At 50.9% G+C, this 24514-nt stretch overlaps 1 protein-coding gene across 8 annotated transcripts in view; it reads right to left on the reverse strand.

Moving 5' to 3' along the window:
- Nucleotides 1-4375: 4375 nt before the first annotated feature.
- BCL11B (BAF chromatin remodeling complex subunit BCL11B) overlaps nucleotides 4376-24514 on the reverse strand; it is a 91490-nt gene continuing 71351 nt past the window's right edge. For all 8 annotated transcript variants that reach the window (XM_037831934.1, XM_037831929.1, XM_037831928.1 and 5 more), the window contains one exon: nucleotides 4376-9029. In XM_037831934.1, coding sequence (XP_037687862.1) covers nucleotides 7000-9029 — 2030 coding nt within the window. In that variant the 3' untranslated portion in view covers nucleotides 4376-6999. The remainder of the gene's footprint in view (nucleotides 9030-24514) is intronic.

The following is a 24514-nucleotide window of genomic DNA, read 5'->3' on the forward strand; positions in this document are numbered from 1 at the left end:
GAGCTCCTTAAAGGCCAACACCAGGCTAGAGTCCTTGCAACTTGCCCCAGCCTGACACCTGGTTCAGTCTTTGCTTTGGGAATTAAACTGAATTGTGGGGTCAACCTGTTTTGGCCTCTTTAGAGTGTCCTAGATGAGCCAAAACCACAGTGCTGTAAAATTGTTTTGAAGACTCTGCAGGGCAGGCAATTAGTGACTTAGTCTTCACCTGCATGCAAGAAAGTCAGAATTTTCATCTTCCCTGGCTTGAAAGTTACATGAGCTTCATTATATATTTCCATCACATTAACATTTAAAAAAAAAAAAAAAAGGAGTTCTATTCATAGAGTTTTATCTCTGAATCGGAAAGGGAAGTTTTCTCATTTTAATTGCTGGACCCACAGCTCAAGAGTGAGAATATGCAGCTCAGACTCTGAACCACATCTGGGATTGCTTGGAAATGTGAAGACCCTGTGACTTGAAAGAAGCTGAAAACTCAAAGTTTTCATTCTACCATGTCATTCTACCAGCAATGACATGGGATTGTCTGCTCTTAAGAACCCATTCTCCCCCAGATTTTCATCATCAGATCAGGGAACTCTTCTGATGTCGACATCAGGGTCCAACTATTTTAAGGCAGAGTGGGTCTTTCCATATCACTGTAGCCCTCCATTTTACAGATGGGAAAATCGAGGCTCAGAAAAGGCAAGGGAGTCACCAGAGGTCACAGAGCTAGTTACCAACAGAGCAATGGTGAGCACTCAATTGAGCCTTCCTTTCGCCCCACTGAAATCTCCAAACATGGACTTCTTAGATGGTCTGATGGTGGTAGGACAGCCTGTAAGTGTGGCTGTGATTCCGGGTATGCAGACTAGGATTTTGCTCACCAACCTGAAACGGAAATCCTCTCCAAAATGACCGTATCTCCATGTGTTCCAATCAGAAAGTAACCAAGCCTTTTGGTTCTGCTATTTGCACAGCTTTCTGTTTGGGGAAGAAACGAAAAGGCTCAAACACCTGTGCATAAAAACCAATTAGGGAAAGACTTGGAGTCCAGGACTGATGGAAAAGAAGGGAGTTTCCTCTCTGGGAATACTAATTCCTGTAGAAAGCAGAAGGGCATGTCTTCTTCCAGATATTTCCAACTCCAGATAAGTTGCAGAAAAGGGGTTTGAATGCAATGTTCCTTGTCCCTTTAAGAGTAGAAATATGGGAAGAGAGTGGTCAAGGACCCAGTGGGTCCTGGATCAGGGGGTCACTGACCCTCACTCACATGAAGAAAAACACAAGTAGCTTTGTGCTTAGGTGGCAGATACCCAAGAGAACACTGACTGCATCCACCCTCGTCTGTTGGCTGCTCCAACCCCAGTGCTGGGAAGAGCCAAGCTAAGCTAAGCTATTTCATTCTGCAAGACCTTGCTTCTTCTGGATCTGTGAGATTATCCCCAAAGAAAAGCATCCTCCAATGTTAACATCTAGCATTCTGTGGGATTTTATTAAAAATCACAGATGGTCTGAGAGGCCACCTTGTCCAATAACCTTATTTTATAGATGGGAAAATAGGGGATGTATCCAAGGGTTCTGGGGCAAGCCCTCCCTCCGTCTTTCTCCTCTCTGACCCCTCGATGCCTCCCACAGTGGCTCATACCAGGTATTCGGGAAATGTCAGCTGAATTAAACTAGACTCAAGTCTCCAAATTCCCAGACAAAGGCTTTATCTTCTAAACCACTTGTTCTGAAACTTGGCTGCATATGGGAATCACCTGGACCACTTTCAAAATCCCTGAGGCCTGGGTCCAGCTTCCTGAGGTTCTGATGGAAATGGCTCAGGGTGCAGCCTGGACACTGGGACTTCAGAAAACTCCCAGGTGATTCCTAAGTGCCACCAGGGCCGAGGAGCCCCTCTTCCACCTCACCCTTCTTCACAGGGGCAAATAGAACTGTGGGTTCTTTGTGCCATCATTTCCTCTCCTCCCAAATATGGGTGGAAGGGTTTGGGTCAGGAGAAAAATGGAAATAAGCTGTCCACCCCCTACCCTGAAAAGACACAGAAAAAGACAAGGTTTGGAGATCAAGTTAAATGTCCAATTTATTTTTATAACTTGAAACCAGAACAAACTTGGTTTTGAACAAGCATACAAATGAAATGGCAGACACATGCTAAACTCAACATCGTGACATTAAGGGAAAAAAAGAGGCCCAAAAATCTTGTACAGAGAATAAAAGGAACAATAAATATTTTACTAAGCCATATTGAAATGACCTCCTGTCATCTCAATACTTTATCCATAATAAAAAAAAAGTGCCCGTTTCTTAAACAGAGCACAAATACCAAGCAATAATAAATAGTTCCAAACTTGTAGTAAAAGACAAAACCTCCAAGTAAACAACAAAAGCTCATACAATAAGTAATAGAAAAGGTAATAAAAATATTTCGCCTTGCCAGTACAAATGCAAACAACTTAAATGAACGTGACTTTGCTTTGCAGGGCTGAGATTCAAAGAGCACCAAAATCACGGGGTCGCCTGCGTGGGACAGAACTTTCCACTGATTGTTAGTTAAGGACTGGGACGAAAGGCTGATTTCCTTACTTTTCACATTTCATTTAGAGTATTTCAGTCCCCTCTCCCCAAGAAAGACCCTCTAAAGGCGGGTGGCAGATTCCAACATGGGGCAACTTTGAATAAAGTCATGGCAGTGTGGAAACTGGCCTGAGATCAGCTGGGTCACCCATGCTCGGGGCCTCTCTCAACTGGGTCATCAGCTTTGGGGTGGTGGTGGTTTTATAAACCTGAAAGGGAAGCAAAATTCTCTTTCCTCTGCAGTCGACAGAGACACAAACCTTGTGCTTTAGGATGGCTTAGTCCTGACTTTCTGGTGACTCTAAGCCACTGAGGGCTGCTGGTGGAGCTGACTGGCTCTCGTCACTACGGGGTGGCCTTGGAGACCGTCCAGGGCTTCCACGGGAACTGGCAGCCCCTGGGGCTCCGGGTCAAAGCAGGTGGGAAACGGTAGTCTCCGCTTTCCCTCCTTTTGTTTAACTTTGCAAAGGTAAGTGGCAAGGAGCAAAGAGCATGTTCAACAGAGAAGCTCCCAGAAGAGAGATTTCTGCATTTGGTCAAGAATTACCCAAAAGGATGCTTGGTTATACTTCTGTAACCTGAAATAATGGTTTCTTACATTTCCTGAAATTTAAAAACAAAACAAAACCAAAAAAAAATGGCTTCCTGATATAGGTACTTTTAAAAAAATGGATGATCCCCTCTTCCAGAAAACCACCACTTTATTATCTTAAAGCTACTTGGCTTCACAAAAATTAAAAAGGGTGAGGTGAGGGGGGAGGTGATGGGAGAGGGAGAAAGAAAAGAAACCAGGTCGAAATGGAAAGAATGAACAAAGGACCAACAAAGAGACTGGAGGATGGAGAGAAGATGCAGAGGAAGGAGAGAGAGAAAAGTGGGAAGGCACCAAATTTCATCCCAGGTCCTCGGCATTCGGAAACTGATGGAAGGTGGGTTTCGGAGAGAGAAGCGGCAAAGCAGGTTAAGAAAGACAACAGGCCAGCACCCTCCACGGAACGTCCTGGCGGTGACGGGTCAGGACCTCTGGCCCGGGCTCGCCTTCCTGAAATCCGACTGGCACCCGTCTCAACAGCAGATCGCTTCACTGGGCCGAGCGGACGCGCCAGCTCCTCTGATGACATTTTTTTAATGTGTTTTCAAGGACTAAAGAAAGCTCAGTTTGCATTCCTTTCTGCTTCTAAGGGGGACCCCAAAGGTGATGGCAGAGAAGGAAGGTGCTGTCTCACCCTCTCTCCTCTACCTCCTACAGGTGGCCTCAGAGAAAGGGAGGGTTCTGTGGACCATTCCCGACAGCTTTTCAAAAACTGATTTTTTCCACTCAACACCAATAGAGAATTTCCCACCCAGTCTGCTGCAGCCACACCGGGGAGCCTTGATGCAAGTTTCGGGGCGTTCAGAGAGAAGCCCTATGCAAACAGTTCTGTGTGTAAGCCAATTCCGACAAAAATATATACAACTAAAATGATTTGTGAACCAAAGTATTTAACGACTTCTTTTGTTTCTTTTCCTCAAAGGTTGTCAGACAACCCTTTTTTTTCTGTACAATAGGACTTAACATACAAATTTTTTTTTGCAATATTTTATCCTGCCAAATTAAAAAAATATATTATGGCAGCCTGTTTGTTTTTGTTTTTTTTTTCTTTTTATTTCCAAATTCACTAACAAAAAGGTACATTAAATCCCTTTAAAAGGACAAGCTTACAGTTAAAAAATTACAAGCTCCAGTAAAAATACAGCAAGTGCCTACATCATATGAACCAACCAATATATCCATTCCAGAGGGAGGTGGGAAGAGAAAAATAAGTACAGGTCAGAAATGTGATTTTTTTTTTTTCTGCAAAGCAATAACAATATTAAGCACTTTTTTCTACATACTTTTTCTACATGGTGTAGCAATCCCCCTTTAATCCCCAAATACAAGTTTCTATACATTTTTTTTGAAATAAAAATTCAACACCCAAGGCAGAAAAAAATGTACTAAAACTCCGACTTTACAGTTACTGTGACAAGAACAAATTTATAGACCCACCATTTAAATTTTACTGCAACATTTTCAAGGAAAAGAAAAGGCTTTTTTTTTTTTTTCTTGTTTTGTAAAATGCCCAGGCATTCTCGATTGTTACAAATACTGGTCCACTTTTACAGTAATCAAGAAATTTTAATATATATAATATATACTAAAACCCCGTCACCAAAAGAAAACAATATACACGCAGCCACTGTGGCATTTTTGTATAACCTATTAAGCAAACTTTGAAAAAAATGATCGCTCCAACACACATACACACAATTTTTTTTACCCTTGTATGTATCCAATACTGTAAACGTATTTTTAAGACAGAGTGCACTAAATGTAACTTTAGAAAAAAAATTAGCCGTTGTTCCTGAATTGTTTTTTCATTCAACGATATCAACGTGTAACTTGTGTCACTTGAGTTTTAATTCAGCAGTAAATCACCTCCACTCCATAACTAAGCAGCATTGTCCCAAAAACAAAAGGGGCAAATTCAGCTAATGGATGTCCAAAGTTGTGCTGGGCTTATTTCGTCCTGTGACTGGGTCATATGGCAAGTTCATGTCCTCTATCGTCAACCGGGATTTATTTATTTATTTATTTAAAGTAAATGTGGCTTTGCTCGTTTGTTTCTAAAGAATGTACTTTTCTTGTTTTACTTTTTTAAAAAGTCTTTTCATTTCAAAAAAAAAAAAAAAGGTTTTGCATTTGTCTCAAGAGACTCAAATAGGAAGATCAGTTTTCAAGGCACTCACGTCAAATTGAATGGCAGTAGTAAAACTGTCCAATAAGTGATTATTTTATTTTGTTCTTTATAGTGCCAGCGTCGTGAATGCCACGCTTTAGCAACGCTGACACTCGATCTCAGCGGTCCCTTTAAGTTTAACCCACGTCTGGGCCAAAGAGAAGAATATGCTGCAATTTCTTGTTTAGAAGCCATTTAATTCAAATACAAACAAAAGGTTTAAAGTGCGGGTCAACAGAATTCAAATGTCTAACCTCAAGGGTCCCGGGTTTGGTGCCTTCCAACCTAATGGGATAAATTTTTTTTCTTAAAAAAAAAAAAAAAGGGAAGTAGCGCTGAGCACTTTCAGATGGAACTCTTCCCCTGCTTTTCCGTAAAAGGGAGCAGAAATTCCTAAGATCCCATCCCTCCTTCCCTACAATGTCATCAGGATGCATTAAATGACAGAACTCTAACTTCCTCAATTCATCGTCAGGGCATTTGTCTGCTTGAGACAGGGCCAATGACCACTCACAGCAACATACAACTTGGGAGGTATGCGGGTGGGGGGATTAAAACCAAAAACAAAAAAACAGAGTGAGTGAGGGAGAAGCTGTCAAGTCAGAAAAAGCCTGAAACACCACCACTGGTTTCTTCCTTTCTGTGTTACTCCAGCTACCCAGAAAGAGCACCCTCACCTCATTTTATTTACCTAATCTACAGCACACAGCAAGGAAGTGTCCCAGGGCATGCCACCATTCCAAGAAAAGGACAGTTATCTGCGGCAATGCCCAAGTTTAGAAAGCTCTCGCGCCATTTGTGGGGTGGCCCTGGGAAGCTCCCTGCTTCTGTGGGGATGCCGAGCTCAGGGAGCACCCCCACCCACCGCACCCCACTGAAAGAGTCAGTCTACCACGTGAAGGTTGCCATCAACACAGAAAATGCATCAGGACGTCCCCATTGCTACATCTCCATTCCAATTGTGAAACAAAGTGCTACAACTTCAAAGATTGTTACCCGCTGTACATCCGCACCCCCTCCCCAGCTTCAAATGCATGCCACGTTCCATTTCGGGACAAAAGAAAAAGAAGGTGGGGGAAAAAGGGTTCAACTACTTTAAAAGTCATTGGAGGTGTTGGCTTCTTCACAAAAAATTACACATGCTTAGCTTAAATTTCAAAAAAGCAGCGCCCCGCCCCGCCCCCAAATTATAATTTAAAAAGATAAGTTTCCCCTCTACATTGCAAGTTATCTCAGGCTACTACAGGGCTTAAAAAAACAAAACAAAACAAAACATAACCAAAAAAAAAAAAAAAAAAAAACACAATGAAGAAGGGATGGATCCCCAACAAAATCTTTTAAAGGAATTCAAACTGAAAGAATAATAATAAAAAGTACCTGCACATGCCCCCAAAAATTACAAAACCCAATAAATACAGAAATTATTGCACAGTTAAAAGGCTCCACAATGTTTTACTGCCTTAAACAATCCTCGGGGTTTCCCTAGGACTTCGAGGGACACAGGTCAGGATGCAGGGCCGCCTCCCCCGGGCCCCGGGGGGCCCCGCGGGGTGCTCAGGGGCGGTGACACGGCGGCCAGTCAGCTCAGCCTTCTCTCGCGCTTGGCAACGGTTCCACTGTACAGGGACGGGCTCGCCCGTGCCCGCGCCAGCCCCGCGACGGCGACGGCAGCGGCGCCTTAGCTGCGCTCGGCCTGCTCGATTTTGACGTCGTTAGTCAGCAAGTGCTCGCCGTGCCACTTTTTCATGTGTTTCTCCAGGGTGCTGTAGACGCTGAAGGGCATCTGGCAGATGTCGCAGCGGTACACCTCCTTGCCGATCTGCCCGTGCGTCTTCATGTGGCGCGTGAGCTTGCTGCTCTGCGCGCACGCGTAGTTGCACAGCTCGCACTTGTAAGGCCGCTCGCCGGTGTGGCTCCGCCGGTGCACCGTGAGGTTGCTGCAGTTCTTGAACACCTTGCCGCAGTACTCGCACGTGTCGCTGCGGCGGCCCTCCTTGGAGCTGGGCCGCCCGGGCCCGGGGCCGCCCAGGTGCGGCGTGCTGCCCCCGCTGGCCGTGCCGCTGCGCCCCGACAGGCCGCCGTCCAGCAGGTCCCCGGGCGGCGTGGAGAAGCGCAGGCTGCCGTTCTCGGACGAGTGCTCGGACGACGTGGCGAAGGGCGACTGGCGCGCGTCCGTGAAGCCCAGGAAGGGGTCCTTCATGAAGTGCCGCGACGCCGCGTAGCCCACGAGCCACTGCGAGTACACGTTCTCGGACGGGATGAGCGCGGCGGGCGGCAGCTCCAGGTCCTTCTCCACCTTGATGCGCTTCGCGGCGCTGTTGAGGCCCGGGCTGGGCAGCGGCGCCGGCTTGCGCGGGAAGAGGCCCGGGAAGGGCTCGGCGCCCGGCGCGAAGCCCCCGCGCCCGTTGACCGCGCCGCCCGCGCCCGCGTCGCCGCAGCCGCCCGCGTCGTCCTCGTCGCCCGCGTCGCCGCCCGCGCGCTTCAGGAAGGCGCCGCGCTTGGGCTTGTCGGCCAGCAGCTCGCCGTAGGGCGGCAGGGCGCCCAGGCCCACGTTCTCCATGACCTTGCCCAGCACCAGCGCCTTCTCCTCCGCCAGCGCCTTGGCCGCGCCCACCCCGACGCCGCCGACGCCGCCCACACCGCCGCCGTTCTCGCGGTTGCGGCTCAGCTCCGAGTCCATGCTGAAGCTCGACTCGGGCCGGCTCTCGTTCTCCAGCAGCAGCTCCTCCTCCTCCTCTTCCTCCTCCTCGTCGTCCTCCTCGGGCTCGTGGCCCAGCGACGGGTCGCTCTCGTGGCGGAAGTCGCCGTCGGCCGCCTTGAGGCCCTCGGCGGCCAGCTCGCTGGTGCCGGGCTCCGGGGAGCTGGCGGCCGAGAGGCCGTCGTCGGAGCGGCCGGCCAGCGAGCCGGCCTTGTGCATGTGCGTCTTCATGTGGCGCTTGAGCTTGCTCGCCTGCGAGCACGCGTGGTCGCACAGCTGGCACTTGTAGGGCTTCTCGCCCGTGTGGCTGCGCCGGTGCACGATGAGATTGCTCTGGAACTTGAAGGTCTTGCCGCAGAACTCGCACGACTTGCTCTTGGCCGGCGGCTGCGGCGGCGGCGTGCTGCCAGGGGGCATGGGCGGCAGCGGCGGCGTGCTCAGGAACGGGGACTTGGGGCTGGGCTGGAAGGGGTTCAGGAGCCGGTGCATAGGATTGCCGCGGCCCGGCGACACGGGCGGCGGCGTGGAGCTGTTGCCCGCCAGCTCGCGGAGCCTCCGCGAGAAGTCCATGGTGGGCGAGTCGATGGCCATGGGGTTCAGGCGCATGACTCGGTCAAAGGCACTGGGGTGCTGGGCGACGAGCCCCATCTCCTCGGCACTGAGGCGGTGCGGGTCCAGGTGGTGGCGCGGCGGCGGGCTGAAGAGCGGCGGCGTGCCCGGCAGGCGGCCCTCGCCGAAGCCCGGGTGCTCCCGCAGAAGCGGGCCCGTCATGCGCAGCAGGTTGAAGGGGTTGCTGTCGCCCAGGAAATTCATGAGCGGCGACTGGGCCACAGCCTCGGGCCCGAGCGGCGGCGGGATGGTGAGCCGCGGCGTGAGCGAGCTGCTGGCCGGGCCCGGCTCCAGGTAGATGCGGAAGCCGTGTGTGTTCTGCGCGTGCTGCAGCAGGAACCACGCGCTGGTGAAGGGCTGCTTGCATGTTGTGCAAATGTAGCTGGAAGGCTCATCTTTACCTAGGGAGACACGGACAGAAAGGCAGAGAGAGAGAGAGCGTGAGACGCGGCACGGGGCGTGGCATGGGGCGGCGGGCACCGCGGGGCCACTGGCCGGGAGGGGGGCCAGGCACTCCAGGGAGCCGTGGGCTTATTTCCCCGGCCAAGGTTTCCTCCCCTAAAGAAAGGGTGTCCTCTTCCCCATTTGCTTGGGGGCTAAATGAGCTGCATTTATGAGATTGCCCGATTCTGTAACAGATATTATACAGGTGTTGGACCCTTTTCCTCAGAAGACAGTCGGAGCAAATTTCAGCCACAGGAGGCTGTGTTCCCACACCCTGCCACCCAGGATGGGTCTCTCCATCGCGCACAGCTGATTCTGGGTGGGGGTGGGGATAAGGATGCTTGGCAGTGGCCCTGGCCTCTACCCACAGGCGGCCAACAGCACTGCCCCCACCCCCCAGTCATGACCATCAAAAATGTCTCTATCACAGCCAAATGTCCCCTGGGGGGCAAAACTGCCTCCCATTGAGAACCACTGATTTAGACAATCTTTGATTCAGGAAAGTTCTACAGAAACACAACATCAAACTGAATTGCTTGCAAACGTTTTTTCTGTGTGTTTTTTTTTGGGGGGGGTCCCCCACCCCCACCCTTTAAGAGAAATGGCTGCAATACTTGGGCCAGGTTTGGGGCCTTACAGGAAATTCTGGTGTTTTATACACCAGAGTCCATGCGGGAAACTGTAAAATGTAAACCTGGATGCGTGGGAAGGGAAGAAAACTAACATATTTTGAAGACCTACTGTGTGGTGGGTGCTTCTTCCTGGTGTTTCAGCTTCCGCAAAACCACGAGGGGGGTGGGGAGAGCGAGACGCTTCTAAATGAGTATTCCCAAGTGTCTGGCCAAAATACTAAGCGAAGGCAAAAACGTCATCACAACAGGATGAACAGTGGCAGATGGTGATTTGTTAGGAGCAGGCTGTTGGGGACGTCCGCAGCAAATGGTAATGGCCCTTCGTCGTACTGGGCCAGGATGACACAGTCTTTGTCCATCACGGGGCACTTACAAAATGGAAGCTGAACATGTCATCCAGAAGCTGTCATCCAGCTGCCCTCCTCCACTGTGAGCAGAACTTGCTGCTCTCCCCGTCTGAAACCCTCCTAATGCTTTACATAAAAAAAGACAGGTGTGGGCAGGTCCCATCTTCTGTCATCACGTTCGCCAGCCAAGGAAGGACAAGTTAAAAGGAATCCTGTCCCAGACACAATCCAAGACATCACAATACTGAAAAACCTTTTGTTTTCCAACTTTCCCACACCTGCAAGATGTTCACACTGACAAAGTACAGTTGCCACAAGCTCCCTGGGAAAGCCAAATGTAAGAATTAATTGTCCTATCTAATATCAGTAAGGTGATGTGGGGAGTGGAGAAAGCAATCCCCATTTCAGCCTTTCCACTGATTTAAGGGCTTCTGAAATCCCGGCGGGGAGTGGTTTTGTTTTCTGCCCAGGGATTATGTTTCTGGAGGGCTGCACCCTTAGCTGTGTTTATAGGCACATAAACTGTCATTTGAAAACTGTCTATTAAAACCAAGCGACTCAGGGAACAAATGCCCTGAATCTAGTCAAGGGCCTGAGTCTTGAGTCTGGGCCTCTCTCCTCAGTTCGGCTTGACAACTTCCAAGGGGCTGAGACCTCCCCTCCCGGAGACATAGCAATGTGTGCCCTGTCACAAAAGGGCTTCGTGTTGTCAAAGGGGTGGGGTGAGGACCCCCCCAGGCCACGGAACCCCCCACGCCAGAACACCAACACTGAAAACAAGACCTGCTTTCCCAGTCGGGTGTTGTACGGGGATTAGTTCACTCTGTCTATTTAGCACCTGTGTGTTTGGTGGCGAGCAGGCAGTGGGTAGGGTGAAAGGACAGGAAAAAGAATTTGGAAGTTTAGGCTTACCTCACTTTTAAACAGCTCAGGGAGAACTTCTGAGGCTGTTTTCTTTCTCCAGGGTGTCTGGGTAACTCAATTCCCCGGGCCTGAGCCCCTGAGGAGGACTCACCCCACCTTGAATATGGCAGGGAGGCCTTCCTGGGTAGCCATCGTTCTCGGCGGCTGTGGGGGCTGACAGGTGTCGACGTGCCAGCCTCCCCTTCCGGCACCATCAGCCCATGTAAAAATCCCCTGCCTCACGTTTCCCACAGATCAGCACCACAAATATAGACAGGTGCTTGCATGATGTACTTCTAAGGTATGGCACTAGCACAGAGAGTTGACAACAGAAGGGCACATGGGGAAATCTACATATTGCATACTAGGGACTATAATTAATAGGAATACCTTTCTGGTACCGCACAAATACTAGGGACTAATAACTAAGGGCTGACAAGAGCTATGAGGTATTTGGGGTCATGAGAATTGTTTAAAATTGAGAGTAATGAGGATTGTACAACTTAATGTGAGATATGGATGGATTATCTTGGACATAACATATGCTATGTGAATTTAGGGACCCCCTACTTTGTAAGTCAAGCCCTTGATCTTGATGCTTGCATGGGTGAAAATTATGGTTGTAAAGGGGAGGCTAAGCCCACCTATAATTATGCTTAGGAGTCACCTCCAGAGAACCTCTTTTGTTGCTCAAACATGGATGTTCTCTCTCTAAGCCTAACTCCGTAAATAAATCCATCACCCTCCCGCCGACGTGGGACAGGACTCCCCAAATGAATAAGGCTTCCTGGCAATATGGGACACGGATTCTGGGAATGAGCCTGACCCTGGCATCAAGGGATTGAGAATGTGTTTTTGACCAAAAGGGGGAAAAGAAAGGCAACAAAATAAGGTTTCAGTGGCTGAGAGATTTCAAATAGAGTCGGGAGGCTGTCCTGGAGGTTACCCCTATGCAAGCTTCACCTAGATATGCCAAATGACCACAATATGATAAGCCCCAGACAACAGTAGTCCCCAAAACCTTAAAGAATACCCAGATCCCTATCTGAAACTCTATAAAGATTTCACTCACTAAGTTTATTCTTCAGAAACTTAAATCCTCCAGAGCGCTCCTATGACAGCTAAATCCCAAACCCAGAGGCGATAGCCTCTTCAAGAACATCAACCAGATGTGTCCCCTTTTCCCATAATGTTGACACCCCTTTACAACGGGAACAAGTTAGGATGGTCACTGCCTAGACATCCCTGAAGGTCAGGAAAGTGATTCAACTAAAGGAAGGGGTAGCAACAGACAAGAGACAAGACAAGAATTTAACAAAGGATTATGAATACTGAATCTTTATATAATTTTCTTTTTCTTAGTTGCTAGGGTATTAGAATAGTTAGAAAGAAAGAATTGAAATGGGAGAACTGTAACCCATAGCATCCTTTGAAATTTGTTCTATAGCTACTTGTTAAATTGTAATTCGAAAGCTATCACCTTTTTATATATATATGTTATATTTCACAATAAGGAAATAACTGAAACTATGATACTGTAACTCATAACAACTTTGGAAGTTTCCTATATAGCTACTTATTAAATCATACTTTATAAAGATATCTTCTTTGCATATATTTATATTTCACAATAAGGAAATAATTGAAACTGTGGAACTGTAACCCATAACATTCTTTGAAACTTGTTCTCTGTTAAATTGCACTTCTATGTAGATATGTTATATTCTATGTATATTCTATGTGCATATGTTATCACTTCTATGTATATGTGTTATATTCCACAATAAAAAATGTGATTAAAAAAAAAATCCCCGGCTTCTCTGGAGACAGACGGAAGGTGCATCTTCTGCTCTCCTCAGCTATTGGGTTCGTGCCTCGCCTCAGATCACCTCACACCAGAGCTGGCCAGAAGCCATGATTAGTCTCCTCGCGAAGTCCCTCTTCAGGACCAGGCAGAATAAGTAAGTCATACATAAGAAGAAGATACATAAAAGTTCCTTTCTGACATGGAAGCTAACAGCGTGAGTGAAGCACCTCGTCCTACAAGGTCACAGATCTTCAGAGTAAAGAGGGCCTCTGTACCCCTCACCTCTGCTTCAGCCACCCTCAATTAATCGATTCACGGCGCACAGCTGCTCTGCTTCTTCATGTTTTTAAGTCAAACCTTCCCCCATCCTCTTTGCATCCTCTTGGTTTTCTTGAGTATCTCCAAAGCACTTCCTGTTTCTTATTTTAACTGCCACACCTTTTCTAGAAAGTTCTCCTGCTGGGGAGGAATGGGTCTATTAGAGGAAAGTGCAGACCTCCCAGGTGGACCGGGAACAAAGGCTGCTCTACGACTGAAACGGCCCGTGAAAAATTGTTTAAAAAACTCAAAATGGCAGCTTCCGGGAAGCGTGTAGCTACGTGCTCTAAAGAGCTCAGATGTTTCCACTGCTTGTTAAGAAAACAGAGAAGACGCTTCTAAAACTCTAACTTGGAACAGGGTGGGGAGGATGTTACCTGTCCCTAATTCACCATGAGGTGGGGAAGAGCTACTTTTATTCATCAAGTCAGATTTCGAGACCACTTGCCCTGACAGGGTTGGGGCAGGCTCTTTCCCGGTGCCCCTGAACCACTTTGGTTCGAAGACTTCTGTCTGCACAACAGCAGGATTCACTGCAGGCGATGCCAGCCCTCCCATCTTCTGATGGCTTCTGGTGTTTTCTCAAATCCCCCAGCCCTCAGAGGCCCTCCCTAGACAACTCCTTTTGCAACTCGCCCGCTCTCCTTCCTGGGGCAAGACTTTTCCTTGCCGCCACCCCTGCTCGAACGCAGGGCCTTCGAGACACGCCACGTGCCCAGAGGTGAGCTGGCAGCTCGACCACAGCAGGAGCTGACGACACTGCCCATGGTCCAGGCTGGATCCACTTCCTAGCAAGCTTCTCCTGGTGGCCAAGGTTCCAACTGACAGGTGGATGCCAGGATTATCTGGAAGTGATTTACTCAACAACATCAAACCTGGCCTACAGACCTGGAAACGTCAGTGGAATGTGGCTCACTAAATCATGCTTGCTGATGCAGAGCCCAGAGACTGTGTCTTTCCTTGCTTGCTTGCTTGCTTGCTTCTTTCTTTCTTAGACATGTTTAGTATCAACTGGCAGGGACTCAAACTGGATCTTCTTTGCTCTACTGGCTCTAAAGAGAGCCCCTTGATGTCTTACATGGGAAACACTCTCCACCGTATCTCTGTGTTGGGGAGAGCTCTGGGTGGCCATACGGGCTCATATCTCTGCCCTGATGCTTCCACCAGAGTGAATCAACTCTCCGAGCCTCGATTTCCTGACCAGTACAATGGGAATAATAAACCTGCCTCTCAGAGGGCTGGGCAGACCAGCAAAGTCACGTATGCAGCACACCCTACAAATTGCACATCGCCACTCAGCTGTCACGGTTGGGCTTTGTTTCTATTAACCCTCCTGGTACTTGGCAGCGGATGTTTCGGGGACGCCTCTCAGTGTAACTCTGGCAGTAATAAAACCCTGGAGGAATTTCAGTGCAGCCTGCCCAGCCCAGCACACCACATCCAGGGAAGGAGAAACTTGCACACGTTCAAAAAACACCGTTTTTTGTTTTTTGTTTTTTGTTTTTTTTTAATTGTGATGCTCAGAAGCCAACAAGCCAGTGGGCTCCTGCAGTGAAATGCAACCCTTGCCCTCCGCCATTGATTCTTTTTAAAATGAGCATTTAAATAATGACCTTCCTTATTATGCTGGTTACTCTAAAATACCATTAAAAGTGTCAGCGATGGTCAATAAAAAAGTACACCTTTAATTGGATTATCATTAAATTGAAAGGCCACAGCTGAGAGCACCTGCTTAACAGGCCTCCTCCTAAGGCCAGGCGATGTCAAATGGAAGGGCATTCCCGCCTGCGAGAGATTTAGTTGTTCACTGCGTTCGAGGTGGACAGCAAGGAGACAGATCCCTACCTCCCGACTCAAGCAGAGCCTGGGGGGACGTCCTGGGGGGGGGGGGCTGTTCTCCTTCAGACACTAGAGGCACAAACGAGAGTCCTCACACTCAGAAGCCAAAGTAACTGTCTTGGCTTTTCATACTACTTTACAGTTTGCAAAGCCCTTTCCAGTTGGTTTGGCTGTTTCCCGTGAACTAGCTCATTTCATCAGATGGAGGCCAGGTGACAACGGGATCCCCATCGGCACGTGACAAAACTGAAGCTCGGCAAAGCAAAGGTGCACATCCAGCAAGGGGCAGCGCCATGCCCCTCCCTGGGCTTCCTGACCCCCGAGCCGGGCCCTTGCCTGATCCCAGCAGCCGCCCTGGCACGCAGCACCAGCTGAGAGATTGATTGTTCTCTTTAAACTTGTCAGGGCCTGCTTCACAATGAAAGCGGCCAGGAAGGAGTTTCTCATGCCACCCCGTGCGTGCCCTCCCAGCCAAGGGCACTGATTGCCATGTGAGGGGACCCAGTCACGTCCACCACCAGCCCTGCCCCTGGGGCACGAGGAGGGGAGACTTTTCAGAGAGGGGCGAGCCTGCTGGGCGCAGCCCGCTGCTCTGGGCAGGTGGGGGTCCATGAAGTGCCCAAGACGCCACTTCCCAAGACACCCAGGAGCAGGAACCCATCAGTGGCAGGCCCCTCTCTCTGTCTGGGCATCGGGGTGCCAGCACCCACAGAGAGGGCTGGGCTCACTGGCCGGCCCCTCAGGCCTCCCCCACATCTATGACTGCCAAGGGTGCTGCCTCCACAGTTCCAAATGAAAACAATTACACCATCACCCCTTCTATCTGTAGACTGCTCATTAGTTTACAAACTGGCTCCCCTTTCATAATCTCAAAAAGAACACGTCCGTGGGCCACGTGAGGCTGGGCTGGCATGTCCTGAATCCGTTCTAGCCAAGCTCGGCTCGCTCCAAGAGGGAAGGTGGCGCGAGGCAAGTAAGAATAACAGCAGTAGCTGTAAACCACTGTTACAGCTTGACCACAAGCCCACCCAGGCCTCAGAACAGACCTGAGCTGCCATGCCCCATCCCCGCCCCTGGCACCAACAGTCATCACCCCCACTTACAGGGGAGGAAACTGAGGACTGTAAGAGATGGGGCGCTCTGCCCAAAGCCACACTGCTGGCAAGAGGTAGGGCCCATGCTCCTGTGCATCACTCTGCACCCCTAAAAGCCTGGGTCAAAACAGAAGAGTATACAGAGCAGGGTCCCCGGAGCCAAGGGGCCCAGGATGCAGGATGGCCCAGGATCTGCGCACGCCTCAAGATTTTACCTTTGCGACAGCCCACGTGTTAACTAGAATGTCGAGGTGTTGCTTTTGGCTGGGATTTCCACAACCCAGTGAAATCATGCTGATTAGCTCATGGAAAAGAAGAGAAGCAGTTTGTTTAGAAAAGTCTTTCAAAGCCAGTGGTATGTGGAAGGGGGGTGGATGCTGGTGGGTTGACGATGGTAATAATAATCATAATCAGTGGTTTCACTGGGACGAGGTGCACAGCCAGGCTCAGCCCAGCAGGCCATACCTGGCCCCACCACCAGCACCTGGGGCAGGCATCACCAGTCGATCCCCGCACGCACCCTCCAGGCCTTGGAATCCTCTGGAACCCGCACTCCCAATGGACGGTGCCTGTGAGTAGAAATTTCCCTGCCTTCCCTGGATTCCAGTGCACCTCGCCCGGTTAACGGGGGATCCAAAGCGGCAGGGCTAAGTAAACCTGGCACCACGGTGGTGTATCCTGCTAAGAGTGGCCACCTCTGCCTCGCTTTCCTCCGTTGAATAAACAGGTGGGCACCCTCCACCTGCCAGGTACCCTGCTAATCGACAGGGATACAGCTCACACTCCAGTGGGGACAGGGAACGCCTAATCACCCACTCAATTATTTAACAAAATTATGAGTGCTGCGAGGGAGAAGTTCAGGGTGCGAGACAGAGAAGAATTCAAGGGCTGGGCTGAATTGGGGGGTTTCGGAGTCCGTCCGAGGCTGGCCATCTTGCCTGCCTCACCTCATTTAATTCTCACGAGAACTCCATACCCAGGAGCATGTACAGAAGGAGGAAACGTGGCTTAGAGAACATAAGTAAGTTGCTCAAGGCCATATATTACTGGCCTTGGAGTTTTAGTTTAACTCTATGAAAAATTATTTAAATGTGTTCAATTTTATTTGGAGCTGGAGTCTAAGCTCCCTGAGGACAGGCCCAAGCTGGCCTGGCCCACTCCTGTGCCTCCGGCACCCCCCAGTGACCTGAGCCGACTGTGCTGGAGAACTGTCAACGGACTGTATGAAACGAGGCGTCCAACAGGCTGGGGGTTTCTAGGCCTTTCTGCCAGCATGAGCCTGTGTTCCTTCTGGGGTCACTCGGGAGCCCAGCAGCTTTGGCCAAGTCACTAGACTTAGCAGAGTGACAGGACCAGTGACAGTCCTCTACGGAGTGAAGGTGATGCCTGCCTCTCTAGGCTGTCATGGGGATGGAGTCTTGCCACTGCAAAGTGCCCAGAACAGGGCCACCCACGCGAGAGGCACCGGGTACACAGGAGGTGCCAGGCCCGGGGATGACTCTGCAGATCCGTGCGCGGTGCCCTGGTGCCCTCCAGCCCCTCTGTTTGTTTTCCCATGGTTGGGCGTTGCTGAGGTCATCCCCACCCAGGACGGGACATGGTCTCGTGGGCGCAGGGCTCTGTGAACCCGTCCGGCTCTGCAGGGTACACTCTGCCCTCCACCCCGGGCCACCTCCGGGGCAGGGCTCAGCCCAGCACTCCCAACAAACGGCCTCTCTTCCCGGGCACGCCTGGCAGCGGCCCCACCCAGCCCCGGCCCACGCCTCCCGCCAGCTGCGTTCCAACCGCCGGGGCACGCCTGGATCCCAGGTGACTCAGGCAGAACCAGGACGCTGTGTCACTGCCATCACCACTGCCCACTCTGAGCCGCCCCCCACAGTGAGCGAGCCGTCTTCCCAAACCACAGAGCTGCCCCAGGCGAAGCAGCAGCTGCCAGGTCTGGTGGCACTGCTGCCCCCTGCACACGCAGCCCCTCCCGGCCTCTCTCTGGCTGTGGGGCTTTCACACTTTCACGCCCCTGCTGTTTTCTCTTCCTGGAATACCCGCCTATCTTTCCCTATTTGCAGAACTTCTTTTTAGATCCAGCCCAAACATAAAGCCCCTGGGTACTCCCAGAGCATTTTACTCAGACCTGCCTGACACTGATCCCAAAACTGCATTGTCCACATCGTCCTTGACCTTGGTGGGTCCAGCTCACATACAAGGACCTCACCTGTTGAAGGGATGCTCGCGGCACTTTGGAAAGTGGGTCTGAATCCAAGTTTCCTAGGAAAAGGAAACCAAGGCTCACAAAGCTGAGTGAGTGGCCCGAGCTCCGTCTGTCTGACCCCAGGGCTGCGCTGTCCCACTGGGACTGCAAACCTGCCGGCGCGGTGACTGCAGCCCAGGCCAGCGGTGGGCTGGCTGGAGGCCAGCAAAGGCCGGAAACACCCAGGCCCTACAGAGGGGCGAGAGAACCTGGCTCCACTACCCCGTGTCTCACGACCGCCCGCTCATCCCGATGGTGTCTTCACGGCAAAGCTAAACCTTGTGGCTCCATCTGCCTGGAGTAAACGCAGGTGGCAGAACAAGTCCTTGACCCTGGGCCTACACCCCTCACCACGGGCTCAAAGGAAACTCCTGACAAGGAGGGTCCCGCTGGACAGCCGGGTTTGCACAAGAAGGCAGGTGCATACTTGGAAGGTTCCTGCACACGAGGGAATCTCATCTTGCCCCACATGCTCTAGGGACCTGCCTTTTTCGTCCGCCCACCCATCCACTCACTCATCACAAGCTTGGTGCCTGGGACCACCCAGAGGAATTATCCATGTCCCCTCCCCTCAAGGAGGCCCCAGGTGGGGCCCAGGGCAGGAGGGCCAGTTAAGATTCATGGCTCCTGGGGAGGAGGCAGGCAGGAAAAACTGCAGGGAGGTGATGCCCAAGCCAGACAGAGGGACACTGGGCATGCCTAGCTCAAGGGGCAAAGAGCTTAGCTTGAGCAAGCTTGGGGTGCAGGGGAGCCCAGCCTGCCCAAAAGAAAGTGGTTGGATTTGCTGCAGGAGGCAGGCAGGGGCAACCAGAGATGCAGCTGGACAGGCAGGTATCTCCCGAGTGGAGTCCCACGGCAGGTGTTTCCATTCGAGGCAACCCACGCCGTTCTCCTGGACTTCAGTGCCGGGCTGTCCTCACCCACCCTCACCCTCCAAACCCAGGGCTAAATATTAAATATGAAGAAGACACCCTGCTCTCGGGCACTCCTTCCCTTTCTCCTTAGAAAGCCAGGAAGATGTCAGGACAATGTTCAAGCACTTGACTGATCCCTTTGTCCCTTTCTGACTCTACAAATGCATGGGGCATCTGCGCTGTGCCAGACCCTGTGCTTGGTGGAAAAAATCTGTCCTCCTGGAGCCCACGGTCTGGAGTGAGAGGCCAGTGATTCCACAATATCTAGTGAGGGTTTGAGCCACTCTGCACACCAATAAAGGGGTGCACCACACAGTGTGGGGCCCAGAGGAGGCAGCGACAGCCTGAACAGATCAAGGAAGGCTTCTCGGGGGAGGTGACCCTGGAGCAAGAATAAGAGGCGGTCATGCAGAGGAGGGGAAGAAAGGGCATGCCTGGCAGAGGAAAATTCATGCCCAAAGGCATGGAGATAGGACCCTGGGTTCAAAGAAGGGAAGAACTGGAAGTGGAACTGAAAAGGGAATTTGGGATCAGTCTGAGAAGGCTCTGAACACACACTAAAACCCTTAGCTGGTGGCAGATCAGATTCCATTGCTATAAACTCCATCGTAGTAAAATTAAAACCTTTCGTATTAAAAAAAGAAGAAAAATCTCAAACTCAAGGCCTACCCAAATCAAGAAGTGTTCAGTACAACAAAATCTCCATACAACAAAAGGATGTAGGTGACTTTTCTTGCAGAGCTCTGCTTCAGACCTTCCCAAACTGTGGAACCACAAAGAACAGAGAAATCAAGCCAGGGAGGTGGGAAAACTCAAAAAGGGAACTTAAAATTCAATTGACGACGATCACCAGCATACGAGATGGCTTTTAAGTCAGCTTCTCGAGCAGGAGCTCAGTTATGCTGGCAAGCCCCTCACCTGAATCTCCGGGCCTGTGAAGCCACCTTCAGGAACGGCGAGGTCCAGGTGAACAGTGGGACAGGGAGATGTTAAAACCGAATGACAGCTGCAGACGCCATGACCCCCAGACAGCCCCTAACAGTCAAGATTTCAACTGCTACGTTTGGCGGTCAGGGCAGCTGTGCAGCCTTGGGCTCGGGCATCTCGGTGTTTGTTAGTAAGATGGAAGAGCCGGAGACAGGACACACAGAGATTCATCCGTGACAACTCATTTACAGCCTTCGTGAAAAACTATAGAACATTTCTCAAGGTCATCTTTGGCCATCTCCCCCTTTGCATAGGGCAATCAAATCTGCTGGAAATAATATCAGTCTTCCCTGAAGTAGATGAAAATGCGTCATCAGATTCCCTTGAAATCCGCCTTCTGTAGACTTCCCTGAAAAGGGCCTATTTCCAGAGGGTTTTGGTGGGATGACAGATTAACTTATTTGGGTGGTTTGGGCCCACTCCTGCAAAGCCTCACCCAATAGTTATCTGAAAGGATTCTAGAACTCCACAGAGAGGAATTTAGCAGAAAACCTAAAGGGAAAGCACAGAGTAACCATCCTTATATTTAATGGAAAAATAAAGAGCGAATTAGGCAATAAACAAGCAAAGAAAACACAGGGCTGGCTGCTTGTGTGCGTGCATGTGTGCGAGAGAGCACACCGGCATGCACACATGTGATCTCACACACGTTCAAATGGACCGTCTCCCAAGAGCAAGGGCGCTCCTACCTTGGCCGGCACAGGAAGTCCCTCTTTGCCATAATTTGTGGCTTCTTTCACACATGCAAGCCTCCATCCTTCCTTTCCTTAAAATCCCCAAAAATCACTACATTCCCCCCCAACAAGCATTGTCAGGGCAGTAAATCCCGCTTTAATGGAATGTGCATTTAGCTCTGAGGAGATCACGATGTTGTGGAGAGCCTTGAAGCCGAGTTATATAGGTTAGCTCATGCAAAGGGGACCCATTACCAGCACACTGCAAACAAGTAGTAATATATGTATATTGTTCTGAGTGGCGTGATAGCAAAAGTGCGCGGGTCCACGGGGATTGATAAAACACAAGAAAACAGCAGACATGCACTTGTAAATTTGTCTCATGTGTCTCTGAAGTTAAAGGTTATTCCCTTGTTCTGAATTTGTAATAAAAACATGCAGGCCCAAGGTTGGTGGGAAAATGTTTGAATATTTAAATTGTTTATAATGATAGGCAATTATAGTGTAAAAGCCGGACCTTACGAGCAGGGGAGCACGGCCTGGATGGCCGAGTGCTTCCCACTGATGATTAGTTTATCTTGAACGCATTTCGCAAGCACTGCTCCCCAGAGAACTTTGGGGGGCCATTACCAGATCCCGCCACCCATGAACCAGAGGTCTAGCCAGGCTGCGGTTTGCCAGGGTAGGTGGGTTTCTTTGCCTTCTCCTTTCCTTATCTTTATTTTTTTTCTTTCTTTTTCAGTGTTGTTTTCTTAAATATGCACAGTAAATCTCTCCGACTGAGGGCTGAGCTGGGCAATGGTGCCTCGAGGGTGATCACTGCATCTTCTTTCCCAGCTAGCAGGTGCATCTCCATTGCCGTCGGAGACAAAGCAGGGAGAGGGGACTTACCTCTGCCCCCAGATGGGGTGCCCTTCACCCCAGCACTCTCCCCAGAGATGGGCATGGAGACCCAGCTGTGCCCCCCCACCCCCAGTGGGTCCTGCAGCTCCCATGGCTGGAGACGAGGTGCCCGCCTCGCCACATCCGCCCGTCTGCTCAGGTTAACCAACTGCACTGCTCGAGTAACTCCAGCCAGCTTGTCACCAAGCACAAAAGTCATCAGCGAGTGAATGTTCTTTTCTGCACCACAATTAAGACGAATCAATACGATGTGCCACAAATGGTATTTTACTCTCAATAAGAACTCGAGCTGAGTTTATTCAGAATATTTTAGCGCTTCCCCAGGGGATTTGGGGCCGATGCAGATGGCAAATAAAGTACTCAGCCTAAGGCTACAGCACATTATGGTAATTCTAATGTCAGATGTACTTTAATATACAGCTCTATTTAATCACCCCATTATTTCACATTTCCATATGAAAAACCTGCGGCACTTCTGCAGCGCTTTGCCTCTCCGCCAGTGCCAGCATCCCCGGCTCGCCCGGCAGCCAGGGGAGATGGTCACTCTGGCCAGGTACGGCATCACAGTCTCAAAGTGCCCAGGTGCCCAGATGCCCGGCCAAGCTGCCCGGCGCAATTAGAAAATGAGAGAAGCCAGAGATGAGCCAAACACCACAGGAGGTGTCAGGCGAAAGAGAAACCCGGCACCTCCACCGCCTCCCCCCACACACAGGTTCCTGCAAAAACACGGGGATGTGCATGCACACACAGACACAGGGCGGAGGGGAGAGGGAAACGCATGTCAACGAGCAGTAACACGCCTGCTCCCAATGCCCATGCCCCAGCCCTATGGCCGGGTGGCTCCAGGGCTGGGTCCCGCCACGGCACTGTGCTGCCTGGGATGTGGTGCCAGCCTGTGGCCCCCACACTGCTGGGCCAGCTGGTTCTCATGGAACTACCCACTCACCCCACGAGGGCGGGGTCACTAAGGGGCAGGAAGAAATATCCAGGGTTCCCAGAGGCTGTGCTGTGCTGCAAGAGAGTGCAGGGTAGAGTGGATGGGGGTGATGGGGAGGGGCTGGGGAGCTGCAGCCCGAACTCTTAAGATCGGGAGCCAGGAGGCCACCAGGACAGTCCTGCTGGCTTTGCACTGGAGAACCCGAAGCCAAGAAGCCCGGGCCCCAGGGGAGGTGGAATCCTGCAGATTCCAAACGGCTCCAGTGCCTCAAGGCTGGCCCGGCCAGCAGAGGGAAGCCATGGAGAGCACGGGTTCTGGCTGGGGGGCCCAGGAAGTCGCCTCAGGCTGCCGCGTGCACCCTTGGCCACAAGGAGCTCCAAGGGGGCCCAGCGCCAAACCCACTGACCACCCGATTCTAGATTTCTTGAAAACGGGTCTGCTGAGGGCTGAAATGACACCCAGCACCAGGCCCGCTGGGTGCTCCCGTTATGAGTCAACATGTAAAGCCACAGGACACGGTTCTTTTCCACAGTTTCAGCACATGTCTGTTTATCACTGGCCTCTGAGCAGGCTAGGCCCAGTTCCTAACAGTGGGCAAAATGATCTGGAAGGGAAGGAAGGAAAGAGACACATGCATAAAACTGAGAAAGTGCCGGAGTGCACTGTCCAAAAACTCTGGCAAATTTCTCAAAATTGTCAGCTCACCAATGATACCAAGAACAAGCTAACTCTGGAAGAACTGTCCTACATGCTCACCAGGGGAAAATTTTTGCAGAAAAGTCGCTTGGTTATTCACAGGTGCTAGCCTCTGACCTCCCTGACCCCTGACCTCCGGCAGGTACCTGGGACAGACTACTCAGTGCCCTGACCCCAGGTGCCTGCCTCAACCACACAGGGTCACCCTCAAACCAGGGCCACGACACGACTTCTTTTAAAAGCCACTTTTACAATTCAACAGTGGGAATCCATTCTCTGTTTTCAAGGGCTTTCACCCCAGCCTCTTCTTCTACTTAAACCTGAGTGAGAACAGCCCCTAATAGCCTCCAGGCCTTTTTCTGGTGGCAGTGGTGCCCAGCTTGGAAAGGCGGGCGAAGCCCAGCGATTCCCCCACTGAGGGTGATCTTGCCTGTCTGGGGGACATTTGGCAACATGTGGAGACATTTTTGATTGTCATGAATGGGGAAGGGGTGCTGCTGGCATCTGGTGGATGGATACAGATGCTTCGAAACATCCTGCAATGCCCAAGATTACCCAGCTCCAAATGCCAACAGAGCTGAGGGTGAGAAACCCCAAACTAGCCTCTCCAACTCAAATACCAGCTTCCCTGGAGGACAGTGGTGGAATCTAGCAAAACAGACCAAGAGAAAAAAGAGGGGGTGGGGTTGGGGGGGGAGCAGGAGGGGAGGGGGAGGGAGGAGAGAAATTGGAAAGGCAGAGAGAGGAGGGGGTGGCCCCCCTAACTGACTTTTGACAATGAGTGAAACTGTGGAATGCCAGTCAGTTTCACCATTCTAGAAGTCATTTGAATTCCAGAGGTGTCTGAAGCAGAGACTCTGGGGGCTCCTCATCAAGACCGATGCCAGTCTGAACAGGCAGAGGGGCACCCCCTCCTGCCAGCCCACCCCCCAAAACGCTCCAGAACTCGGCCCGGCCACCGAGGCAGGGATGTCAGGGGCTGCCCTAGATTCAGCAGTTCAGATCTGAGCCTTGCAACAGCGGCTGCAGGAGATGAAAACCCAAATATACTTCCTGAAGTCAGAGATAAAAATACAATTTCTGCTGCATGCACACCACTCTTTCACGCCGCAGCCACACTCACCCAAAGGGGGAGAGGCGGGG

Source organism: Choloepus didactylus, chromosome 4 (assembly GCF_015220235.1).
Source record: "Choloepus didactylus isolate mChoDid1 chromosome 4, mChoDid1.pri, whole genome shotgun sequence".
Lineage (NCBI taxonomy): Eukaryota > Metazoa > Chordata > Mammalia > Pilosa > Megalonychidae > Choloepus > Choloepus didactylus.